General features: G+C 31.8%; 2 protein-coding genes across 2 annotated transcripts in view; one reads left to right on the top strand and one right to left on the bottom strand.

The window, feature by feature from the left end:
* Positions 1–13,553, bottom strand: part of LOC143055597 (uncharacterized) — a 445,604-nt gene that overhangs the window by 134,820 nt on the left and 297,231 nt on the right. The window lies entirely within an intron of this gene.
* LOC143055590 (glutathione S-transferase-like) lies at positions 1,561–7,809 on the top strand. Its single transcript, XM_076228749.1, has 5 exons — positions 1,561–1,830; positions 3,627–3,722; positions 5,221–5,336; positions 6,147–6,251; positions 7,408–7,809. The coding sequence occupies exons 1-5, from the start codon at positions 1,695–1,697 to the stop codon at positions 7,579–7,581; spliced, it is 627 nt and encodes a 208-aa protein (XP_076084864.1). The 5' UTR covers positions 1,561–1,694; the 3' UTR covers positions 7,582–7,809.

Below are 13,553 nucleotides of genomic sequence, written 5' to 3'. Positions count from 1 at the left end.
CATGTTTTATAGGCAATGGTTAATACACTGGTTTCTCACAAACATTGTTCAGGTCACACTTACCTCACACTTGAAGAGTAACAAAAGGTCCAGTTGGATCTAACTCTGATCGAATACGGAATTGCTTTCAAAAATAAATTTGAGAATGGAAATGGGGAATATGTCAAAAAGACAAAAACCCAATCAAAGAGCAGATAACAGCCGAAGGCCACTATTGGGTCGTCAACGCAACGAGAAAATCCCGAACACAGAGGTGGGACTAAGCTGGTCCCTAAATAAAAATGACTACTAGTTCAGTGAAATAGACGTCATAGTAAACTCCAAAACATATAAAATTAAAAAAAAAATAAAAAAAAACATACAAGACTAACAACTCGGGACAGGCGAACAAAATGTATATTTCGTGATTATTGTAGGTCAGAAGGAAGTTATGAAATCAAGAGTTCCAAATGGTGATGTTAAAATCATCCCTTCCAAAATTTTACGGCCGCCATCACGAGTTGGTTGACCGTTACGGAATATCCGTTTCACAGATAATATCGGATATGTTCCTACTGTCGTAACTACAATCACATTCTTTTTCCATGAATGTGACCTACCGAATAAGACTAATAACCGGGTTTGTAATAACACGAGCAACATGACAGGTGCCACATGTGGAGCAGGATCTGCTTACCCTTTTGGAGCACCTGAGATCAGCCCCAGTTTTTAGTTGGGTTCGTGTTGCATGGTCTTTAGTTTTCAATGGTTGTGCCTTGTGTACTATAATTTATCTGTTTGTCTTTTTCTTTTTTAGCCATGGCGTTGTCACTTTAATCTCGATCAATGAGTTAGAACGTCCCTATGGTATCTTTTGCCCGTCTTTTACTAACACTACATCTCAATGGTAATGTTTGAATTGTCATCTAGTCTGAAAAACTTAGACACATCGTTTCACTCTTGTAAGGAACTCTGATAGTGACATCCAATGGAGGATTTACAAGGATCCGTAAAGGGCATTCGCCCTCCTCAATTTGAAGTTATATATTAAAACAAATAAAAGAGTTTTATTTATTAAAGTTAAAGCTGTCTTGTTGTGTTTACGACATAGTGTTGCTTTAGATCATGCATTGTAGAAGGTTAATTCATAACATTTGAACTTGTGTCAAATCCGTTTTCACTCTTCGATCCCTCTTCAATCAAATAAAATCGAGGTTTTTTTTTCAATTCAAACAAAACAGTTTGAAAATATTGTGAAATAACTATCACAATCAATAATATATGAAATTAACAAAACATGTGCTATGAACATTTAAAACACTATAATTATGAACAATTAAAGAGCTATTATAACAATTCAAACCCAATTAATTATTTATTGTATTCAATATTGTACTTTATTTTTATTTTTTTTATTTGAATAAAGGTGCGGTGCAATATTAACAGGTTTCAATCAATTGCATTTAATTTCTTCCACTTTTTAACTATTTTTTGTTTGCAAAGTCATTACCCGTACGAATCCATATCAACCGCGTACGCGTAGCCATTGGAACTATCAAGATCGATAAGGTCAACATATAGAACATGTATTGAATATGTTAAAGGCAGAATTTAGGACATAGTTTTAAATACACATATACTGATATAGCTTCGGTAGTTAATACATGATAGTTGTCAATTTTCATCAGCAATCAAGACATCAACATTAAGTCAAAATGCCTGCTAAATTCAAGCTATCTTACTTCGACATTAGAGGAAGAGCAGAATTACCTCGACTTGTTTTTGCTGCAGCTGGAAAAGAGTTTGAGGATGAGAGATTAAGTGGCGATAAATGGACAGCTTTTAAACCAAGTAAGAGGAGATGGATATAGGGATAAACATAGTTGGGATGTGGGATATAGGTGTAGAAAAGTAAGGTTGTTGGAGATGGAGAAAAGAAGGGAATAAGGTGGAAGTTGGAAAAATTACCAAACAAAAATAATTGGGAAATGACACCAGTATCATCTCTCAATGAAGATAAGATTAATTATAGTTTCATTAACTGTACAACGGTTCATGTTAGGTCAAATTATATTTATGGTATTTATTTGAAATTAAATAATTTTGAATATGTATTAATATTGCTAATCAGACACACACTCAATTTTTGTTTTATTTTAAGGTGGAGGAAGATTGTTGAAGAGGGCTAGTAGAACTTTTTCTATTTTTACAAGATTTTAATAACAAATTATTATAGAATTTCAGTTCATTAAATATTTAGGGAACGTATTTTTTAGGGGGAAATACAAATAGATACATGGTTTCTACATGTATCATATTTAATGAATTGTCGTTATTACATGCTTAATCATGTTCTAGATAGAATCAATATAACATGAAAATTTAGACTGGGTACATAAACATTGTGTTTACATGCCTCGTCTGTTTCCAATACTTTAAATGTCCAAATCAAGTACAGTGCAAAGCACCTAATCAAACTGAAAACAGGTTTATAAAACCTTGGACTAGTTTTTTTGTATATCGAACCTTCGCATAGCTTATTTGATTAGAAGAGAACAAATATTCGGAAAAAATAAACAATAGCGGTTTATTAGCTATCTATGATAAAGGCAAACAAGTTGGTTTATTTAGAAAAAAATATTTTTGTTTAGTATATATGTAATCATTTTAGGAATTTCTAGATCAAAGCAGATACATGAAATGTTTGAAAAAAGTTGATGTGCAGATTCATAATTAGCCAGACTGTCAATTCAAATATACATGTTAAAGATTGCTTCAATGGGGAGGGGAGCTTATATTACTTCTTTAATAAGTTATTATTTTCCTTTGTCTGCCAATTATTGGTTGTTTAAAATAATAGTATTTATGTATTGAAGGATATAAGATTTTTATTGTTTACATAATTGTTCTATACTATGCTAAGTCAGGTGTTAACGTAGACAGACATGCGATATTCTAAATATACTATCATGTATATGAGTAGCGCAATGTATTTTTGTTTCTATTTAATTCAATAAGGTATCAATATTATATTATGTAACCGTTGTTTAACCGATTCAGAAGGGTCTGAAACAAACAGTTTTTTTTTGTTTTTTTTTTTGTCTCCTTCTTTTCTTTTGATTTGAAGACAATTTCTTTTTATTTTCCACTAACTGCTTTATTTTTTTTTCACTTTTTCGCTGTGGTACTTATTCCTTGTAAATTATCAAAATATTTTATTTTATTAAATTTTTTTTTACTATTTTTTTCGACCAGTTATTTTCTCAAACAGACCCTCGTACAAGATTTCTTTTAAACATAAAATAACCGTGCTAATATACAGCATATATGTAATTGGGATTAAAGGTGTCCTCGTTTTTAATCTTTAGCTTTAAAGGTCAAAATTATACTAATTACAATCAAACTTTTTTATGAATGTGCATGTCCTGAATAAAATAACGTCAAATCAACGAAAGACTTTTTCATGTGTTACTGAAAGCTGCATATCCTTCTGCATTAATCAAAATATGTTGATGCCAAAAAAAAAAAACACAAAAAAAATCAGATTTTCACCCTCATAGCAATATAAATGAATAACACATGCAAAGCTAATTGCATTAAATTTTAAAAAAAGTTGCTGAAAACCTCGAGTTGATGATTTATTTCAGAAACACCATATGGTCAGATGCCTGTATTGACTGTGGATAATAAAACAATGATTAACCAGACCGGTGCTATTGCACGATACCTTGCTCGTGAATTTGGTAAGTTTTATATAAAGTCTCTGAAAACACGGTTCGGAAATCGCTAATCGATAAAATCGTTCACTGTTTTTTTTTTTTGTTTTTGTTTTTTTTTTTTTTTTTTTTTTTTTTTAATGTTTTATTGCACAAACAAGAACATTATTAACATAATAATGCATAATACAATTTGTTTGTGCTTGTCATATATTTCATTTTGATAGTTTTTTGCAGTGTGTGACTGGAGTTATCCTAACTTCCCATAAATTCATAGTACATCTTGTTTCTAAAATTAAAAGTACAATATTTCATATATTTAAATATAACAGTTTTGTGTACCTAAGCCGAATTCTGAAATACAAATAACACTTTTATTTAGATGGAATAAGAAAAAAACGTTATATCTCAATCTCAATAGTTTAAACCTGTTTATAGCGACTGTGGATTTTTAAACTCGAATTACAATAAAATGAAGAGAGTTGGAATGATTTCCAATGAGTCGACTATACCAATGAAGACTAAATCACGAATACATGAACAAGTACAGGTCATAGCACAGCCTCCAACTCAAGTAAGCAGGGCAGACCAATAATGTTAATGTGTTCTTGTATTATGGTAGTTCTCAAGCAAGATAAACTATCTTCAAAAAGGCTTGGACCCTCGCCCTTTAGTCGTTCAAAGCCCACGGCCACCAATGGCTTTTTAACACAGCGAAAACATTCTGGACCCGGAAACGGGATTCAGCTGGCTCCTGTGAACTAGTTCGGTTGAAATGGACGTCACTTTAAACTCTGAAGTATATTATAAATGAACTTAGCTTAAAAAGACATAAAAGATAGCAAAGGCTAGAAGCTCCTTGCCTTAGACACGCACAATAATTCCGCGGGATTTAAAATTTTTGTGAGATCTCAATCCCCCCTTATATATTAAGCTAATGTAGACTTAACAAACATACAGCAATACGCACAGATAATCTCAATTAAAAAAAAGTTCGAGTTTGATGTCAGAATAGGAAACAAAAATATGACAACAATACATAAATTCAAAAAGTACTACAAGCAGCTATACTGACATGCCACCTCCAGACTTCCATTAAATTAATTGTCTTTCTCATATATGATTTCAGCACATTCCCTAGTATCATATCATCATAAAATTTATGTGAAGAACATAACCTGTATCATGCCAACAACGGATTTAAGAATTAATGTGTTTATATTTTCCATGCAAAATCCTCTTGAGTTCACTCCGACCACTTCGTCTTGGCACGATATAGCCATGTGTACTGAAAATAGCGGTAAATCCAACTACTAATAAATTAACCAATCATATTGGTTGAATCAATATAATGTTATAAACACAATTATTAAATGGAGAACCAAAGTGTCAAACAGCTTTCAGTTTACAAAAAAATGAAAAATAGAGAAATATGGCCAAAACTGAAAGAATGTAAAAAACGAAGATCCCCACCAGACTCCCATATATTCTCTATAATCATTAATAATCTATAACATTTTAACAGGATTGTATGGTTCAAATAATATGGAAAATACAAAGTGTGACGTCATCATTGAAACTGTATCTGACGTGTTTACTGCTATTATTAAATCACATTACGAACAGGATGAAGCTAAAAAGGTTCGTATTTATAAAATCACATTACGAACAGGATGAAGCTAAAAAGGTTCGTATTTATTAAATCACATTACGAACAGGATGGAGCTAAAAAGGTTCGTATCTATAAAATCACATTACGAACAGGATGAAGCTAAAAAGGTTCGTATCTATTAAATCACAATACGAACAGGATGAAGCTAAAAAGGTTCGTATTTATAAAATCACATTACGAACAGGATGAAGCTAAAAAGGTTCGTATTTATTAAATCACATTACGAACAGGATGAAGCTAAAAAGGTTCGTATTTATAAAATCACATTACAAACAGGATGAATCTGAAAAGGTTCGTATTTATTAAATATGTAAATTGTCTACAAACTATAACAAATAAAATACGTCCATACAATGACACAACAAATGAACAATTAACACAAACAAGATTAAATTTGGGGCCTCGGTAGTCACGTGGTCTAAGTAGGTCATCTACTGTACCACTGATGTTGAAGGTGAGTTTGAATCCTGAACGCGACTCGAATCTTAGTTAACTAGGAATGTCAGTTTTTCTAACGAAGTTCGATGGTTTTCTACGGGCACTCGGGCTTACTACACAAATATAAATTGACCGCCAGGATATTACAAATAGTGCATGAGGTGGCGTTAATCACCAACGCAACAATCCGTATATATACAAGCAACTATAGGTCACCGTACGGCCTTCGACAATTAGACACACAGACTTTCTTGTACTTTATATTATATGATTAATTGATTTATCAGATATTTGAAAAAAGAAATATTTCTTATCTTCAATCATTTTTTGTTCTATTTTAGGAAGAACTTGGTAAAAAGTTAGGCACAGAAGTTCTACCACAATTTTTCACTTATTTGTGCAAGGTACTGAAAGAAAATGGTGGAAAATGTCTCGTGGGATCGAAGGTAACAGAGGTTTAAAGTAAAAAGAGAAGAAAAGAAATTCATGAAGTTTAAATGCAAAGATATTCAATTAATTAACCCAATATGCGATGCGTCGGTGGTCAAGTGGTTTAAGAAGTCCAATTCAATTCAATTCTTTATTAACCAAATGTTTAACAACATATATAGGTAGATGTATAATCAATATATAAACTAAATATAGATTATAAAAATATACGATCATGACAAAACAGACAGAAGTAAAAATACACAAAAAATAAATACATATAAATATAATTCCAAGTTGAAATAGTGTACCACTAGCTTGTCAACGCTGAGGTTGTGAGTTGGAATCCGGCACATGACAAGTACAGTTGACTCTAATCATAATTGCATAAGATTGTCGGTTTTCATATCAAAGGTCGGAGTTGTTCTCTTCGTTTACCAGCCATTTAAAGCATCATAGGGCTGCGAGTGGCGTTAAACAACAATGTTCAATCAATTGAGCCAATATGAACTAAATATGAAGACAGATTCCAAATCAATAGACTGCTGGCAATGCACTTGGTTTAAGTGCAGTTTGGGTCGAACTTAATCTTATATGTTTATTGAATAAATGCACATTTGTACCCCAATGGGGTTGAAGGCATACACAAATCAACATAATAATTTTACAATACATCATACAAAAAAAAAGAACAAAATATTATATACATATATAACAAACAACCTTTTGTATCGTAAATATAAAAAGGAAGATGTGGTATGATTGCAAATGAGACAACTCTCCACAAGAGACTAAAATGACACAGATATTAACAACTATAGGTCACAATACGGCCTTCGTTCTTTTGGAACAGTTGAAGCCTTTAGACAGTTAAATCATGGCAATTGTCAAACATCAATGTTTTTAGAGAAGCCTTTGGAATCTTTCGGGAAAAAAGTATTCCTTTGTATAGTTACGCTATTCTTTCGGAACACCTTTTTGATATAGTTAACAAAAATGAAAAAGTAAGCGTTAGATGTAATTCTCCTTTTTTTTTGTTATTTGTAGTAAACAGGTTTTTTTAACTACGTGATAAATTTAAAATCAAAATGGCGTCTTCCTTAAAAGCTTTGTCATTGAAAATAGTGGAAAAAGTAAGTGCAAGATGTAATTATTTTTTTTTGTTATTTGTAGTTGACAGTTGCGGATTTGGCTGCTTTTGACATGCTTGATAAACTAGTATGTAACCCAAAGATGGGAGAGGGCGTGTACAAAGACTTTCCGGAGGTCAAAAAGTTTTACGAAAGTGTAAAAACTAATGCTAATGTACAGAAATATTTGGAGAAGCGACCGGCATCGGAAATGTAAATCTAGGAACAACCTTAAACTTTTATTTTATTTATTCGTTTATTTGTACATAAACATGGTCCAGCATTATTAGATATAGATATATGAACAAACCTTTTGATACTTTTTACATTGTATACAATAACTATAGCACATGGTTTTGTATTTATTTATTTTATAGCTTTAATACCTTTTTACTGAATCTGTTTTACAAATTGCAATTTACTGAATTAAAATGTGGTGAAGCTGTGTTATTCATTTATTGTAATATTATTTTAAACATCAATGACAATGAAAAAACTATTCATCCAAGATTTCTGGTTCATAGATTTGAAGACGAGACGATAGTTTCGTCTAAAAAAAAGTCATCATCAAAGACAAAAAAAAATAGCGATATGTACACACAAATATATACTCACAAAGAACAAGAATAAGACATTATATTTAAAACATGTGGTCGATGCGCTCATTTGAGGATATTGATGCACTTTACAAAAAAGAAAGTAAAAGGCAGAAAGTGCAAAATACCGGACAAAACATCTACAGAATGGAGGAAAAGGCGAGATTTGAGTAAAGAAAGGGTCTACGCGCATATTCAACAATGTTTTTAAATGCTATTTATATTTATAATTTATAATGTTTACCATATAAGCAAAATGCAAAACAAATGTTAAAATCGCCATTAACAGGCAATAATTATCTCAAATAATGGGTCGTCAGATAATTTCCTCCACATAGTCCTAAATGTAGCTCATGTCTTTGCTGATCACTTTTGCTTATTTTAGTTTCAATATTTCTATTACAGCTATTAGAGATATGATTCAAAATCGCAAATAAAACGTTAAAATCGTCATCAAAGGGCAACAACTCTAATAAGAAATCGACTTACAATTACGACCATGCATAATACCACGTAGATACTGTCTTGCTAATCATTTTGCAACTGAGAGTTTCTCGCACTCGGACTATTATAGTTTTTAAGATATCAGGCAAAAATGAAAAAAAGGTAAACTTTGTCATGTTAGAGGCAAGAACTTCTATACGTAGTCGCCTGACATTTTTGGCTTCAATGTGTTATTGGTAGAGCCAAACATTTCGAACATTTAGATTTTCTCTATTCAAACCGGTTTTAAACATTATAGACAAAAAATGCATTTAACCCCTATGTTTTGTATTTAGCCATGTCTTCCGTCTTGGTTGGCAATTTGGGTCATGGACATATTTTTTAAATTAAATAACACTGGCTAGATTTTGGTTAAATTTCGTGCATTAGTTTTAAGGTAGAAACTTTTGATAAAAGTTAACAAACGATGAACGACGGACGCCAAGTGATGAGAAAAGCTCAATTTACCCTTCGCGCCAGATGTGCTAAAAGGGTTAAAATAAATAAAGAAAATAGAAAAAGCTCTAAAAGGTTACACAAGGAGGGAACCATATCCTAGTTATGTGTCGAATCGTGTATGTCTCTTCGACTATAACTATTAACAAAAGAGTTTCTAATTAGTATGCAGTCAGGAATAACTATAGAGTACATTTGAAATTAAAAAATAAACATTTGTTAGAGACATTTTTAAACGCTATTATGAACTTAAGAGCTATTCAACAATTAAAAGCCGAATGCATATTAGATTAACTTGTTAATGAACTTAAAATAAGCCAGGTGTAGATAATAGTTCTCGAGAGATTTATAATACTTAACTACTTTGGTCAGGTTTAGTGCGAATTCAATTCATTTCTTTTGAAACATTAGTGAATTTTAATTTTAGTATAACGGGTCCCGCAGCTAACATTTACATACCAATTATCGACTTTATAATTCTATCAGACACTCTTTAAACAAATTAATGTCCGTAGCCAATTGAGGAAATGTCGAAATTTTCAACCAAACTTATCTCTAGTAGTACATGTAGCACATGCAGGTATATTGTTTATTACGTATTTGAATTGACTAAGTGTAATTCGCAAGTACATGTATTCAAATTGTCGACAAAAGATCACCATCGGATCAAAACTTTATCGTTTGCTCTTTAAGGAAGTTAGCTTGTCATGTTTTTGGAATTTTTGTCAGATTTTCGGAATCCTCTGGTTTTATACATTTGAATGCCTTAAACATTTTTCCCATTGATCCCCCGTTTTCTTTTTAGAAATCTTTTACATGTATCATTATAAGCCATCTGTTAAAGTCTTATAAAATCGTTATTATTTTTAATAGTTTTTGAGAACTTAATTGTCATGATAAAGCTATGAAAAATCAAAAGAGACAATTTTCCCGCCAAAATTTCAATGGCATATATCTCGAAAACAAGCACATTGATCAATGTTTTATTTTTGTTCTTCTGGTACCTTTATTAATTCCGTATCAATATGTACTTGTATTATGAAATGCTTGTTTTTTTGCAACGGAGAAGCGAACTTCCTTAAGTCAATTTTTGTCAAACTTTTCACATCAACCTTTACCGATCTCAAAGTTTTTTCTTGTTTCTTGTATGTTAAAAATTGCACGAAGAGACATGCAATGTAAGGTAACATTGTTTCTTCTGTATTATAATCATGTAACTTAAGGTAAAATGCTATCCCCGCTGTTTTCCAACGACTCTTTGTATATCTTTGATGGATGTCCAACACAAAGGGAGGGTAAGCCTTCAAACTTTTATGTTATTAATGATATCACTATAGAATTTTGTGACATTTTGTGTCTCACATATTACGTCATTTTATTGCTTTCGCTGCATAGTCATATACGGTCTATTTGCCTGTTCCGGTCCTGTTCCTACACGTCTATTTTGCTGCTCCGGTTCTGTCCATATACGTCTATTTTGCCTGTCCCATGTCTGTACCTGTACGTCTATTTTGCCTGTCCCATGCCTGTACCTGTACGTCTATTTTGCCTGTCCAGTGCCTGTTAGTTTTCGTGTATTTTTCTTGTCCCGGGTCTGTTCCTGTACGTCTATTTTTCCTGTCCCGTGCCCGTTCCTAAACGTTGTTTTTTGTTTATCCCGTGTCCGTTCATATCCTACTATTATTTCAGTCCCGTTCTCGTCCATATACCTTTTTTTTACCTGTCCAATACCCGTTCCTTTACGCTTATTCTGTTTGTCCCGTACCCGATCCTAAACATATAATTTTCCTGTCCCTTACCCGTTCCTATGTATACGTCTATTTTACTTGTACCGTGCCTGTTCCTATGCGTCTAATTTATCCTGCAATCAGCCATCTATTGTACAAAATACAGGTATACAAATAATGTTTTGCTTTATTTGTACATGTACGAATAAAGTCTCCTGTTATCCCGCTTCCATGTTGCACACGGGGTAATGTGGATTTTTCTTTTTGCAAACCAGTTCACTTTTGGGGTCTTCTCTGCGGTCCGCGTATAAACTGTCGATTTCATTTAAAAATTAGAGACAATGATTTACATTTGACAACGAAAGTTTTAAGTGTTGGGTTTAAATTTCAGGATAAAAACAATATACATACATTGTTCCTATATTGTATATGTACACGTTCCGATACGTCTATATTGCCTGTCTAGTGCCTCTATTTTGCTGTTGGAACATATGAGCGCTTGCTGATTGAGAGACTGTTGGTTGGTTTATCTTGTCATGTTTTGGAATTTTTGTCAGATTTTCTGAATCTCTGGTTTTATCCAATTGAATACCATGAAAAAATTTGCCCATTGACCCCCACTTTCCTTTTTATTAATCTTTTACATGTATAATATCAGCCATCTGTAAAAGTCTTATTAAATCTATTATTTTTAAACTGTTTTTGAGGACTTTAACTTGTCAATAATAAAGCTATAATTAGTCAAGAAACATTTTCCCACCAAAATGTCAATGGCTACTATCGGGAAAACAGGTACATTGACTATTTTTTTTTTTTTTTTTTTTTTTTTTTTGTTCTTTTGTTTCCTTTATTAATCCCCTATCAATATATGCTAGTGTTATGACAAGCTTGTTATTTTAAAACTGAGTAACAAACTTCCTTAAATAGATGTTTACATTTGTGTAGGGGTAGCAGTCTTTATGTCTGTATTCTTTTTAAAAAAAATGCCATTTTTATTTTCTATTCTGTATCTTATTTTTTTTTTTTTTTATTCTTCCTTTAAAGGCCATTATTATTTTACTCACCCACACCTCTTTACACACGATGAAGATACATTTCTTAAAATTAACTGAAGTTTTACAAAAAGCATATCAATTTTGAGCTTTTGATTTTTCCAGACGTTCCGTTTTGAATTTTTCCTTGGAATTCTGTATCTTTGCTCTTTTGATGTCAACTTGAGTAAATTGATACCCTTGTGTTTAGGTCTATACAAGAAAAAAAACGGTACAAACATATGATACAATTAAAACAAGTCATTTTTACAATATTGTAATGTGTCGGTAGTTTTTTTCGTGAATTTTTTTTTTAATGTTACAACTAGAAATTTGGGCGTAACAAGTTGATTTTGGTGTTTGTAAAAGGATGATCAGTGAAATTTTAAGATTATGAGATATGATTTGTTTATTTTATAATGACGCTGTTGTAGAATGATTGGAATGTCGTGAAAAATTCATGATACATTAAAATTTAAATGTAATGATATTAAGATAAAACTTAATTTTTCGGTCAAAAATAAGAACAATTAAGGGAATATTTTGTATGAACTTGATTCTCCTGACTGCCTATGACAATAAAAATTTACGAATGAAATTTTCAATATTTTAACGTATATTAAACTACAAATAAAACAGCGTAAATAAAAAACAAAAATATAAAATTATAGAACGAACTTATGTCATTAACTGTTAGATTTCGTCCAATTATGTTCCGAATCATATTCTATAATAATAAAACATCTATCGTTTCCATACATGAAGGTTTAGGTGAAGTTAACAGAATAAAGACGACTAGTGGATCAGAACTGAGGAAACGGGACTATTAACAAATAGAATAAAAGGTAAAGAACGTTGCATCAAGGGTGTACCAACATAAAGAAAGGAGAATAATGAGCAAAAAGTAATAAGAATAGAAAAAAATGAACTCAAAGTTACTGTAAAAGAATTAAAGGACACTCCATCCAGACCCTCATAAATATCAGTCTTATTTATTCAGATTGTCTGTCCATTATACTTAAAAGATAAAAGCAGCAATTTTGAAAGCATCAAATTATAATAATAGAGACATTTACGGACCTGATAAAATTTGTCTGTTACAGTAGTTGTTAAATTTGTAATTGACATGACATAAACTGTATAAAATTAGCAGTTGACAAGAAAATTATTGTGTGTGAATTTTCAATTTTAGAGTTCGTTTAACACAATTTGTTAGTGCTCAAAGGACACACCAAGTGCATACATAATACAGTTAGAGCACAATATCCAATAATTGATTGACCGGAAATGCAGAAAGGGAAGCGAGTTTTAAAGTACACGTACCGTCGGTGACATAATTCGTATGTTGTAAAATTTGTACTTGACATGACACAGTCGCTGTAAAATTTGTAGTTGACAAGGAAATTATAGTTTGTGATTTTTCAACTGAAGAGTTCGTTAAACACTTTGCTAGTGCTCACAGTGCACAAATAAGACAGTTAAAGCACAATATTCAATAATAAATTGAACGGAAGTGCAGAAAGGGAAGTGTACATGCATGTAGAAAAACATATAAATGTCCCGTCGATGACAATCAAACAATACAAATAGTCCATAACAAATTAAGGATTCCTTTTGACCATAACTGAAAAAAAACCAATGAGACAAAATTAAGTACTAGTATTCACCGGAGACCGAAGAATAAGGGTATGAATACATGTAAGGGAATGATATAAAGTACAAAGGTTAGTGAGTTCATACCATTTAGAAAGGGGTTATACAATTCTCTTACTTTTAAACTTTTAAATAATATTTTACTGTGCTCAAGGCTCAAAAGATCATTTGATTCCAACTCAGGAATATGCAAGTAAGTGGCCGCCGCTAGTTTATGTCTTGTCGTATTTGTTCCGTTTGGAA

This window comes from Mytilus galloprovincialis, chromosome 12, assembly GCF_965363235.1.
Source record: "Mytilus galloprovincialis chromosome 12, xbMytGall1.hap1.1, whole genome shotgun sequence".
NCBI classification, from domain to species: domain Eukaryota; kingdom Metazoa; phylum Mollusca; class Bivalvia; order Mytilida; family Mytilidae; genus Mytilus; species Mytilus galloprovincialis.
This window is presented reverse-complemented; position numbering and strand designations above follow the sequence as displayed.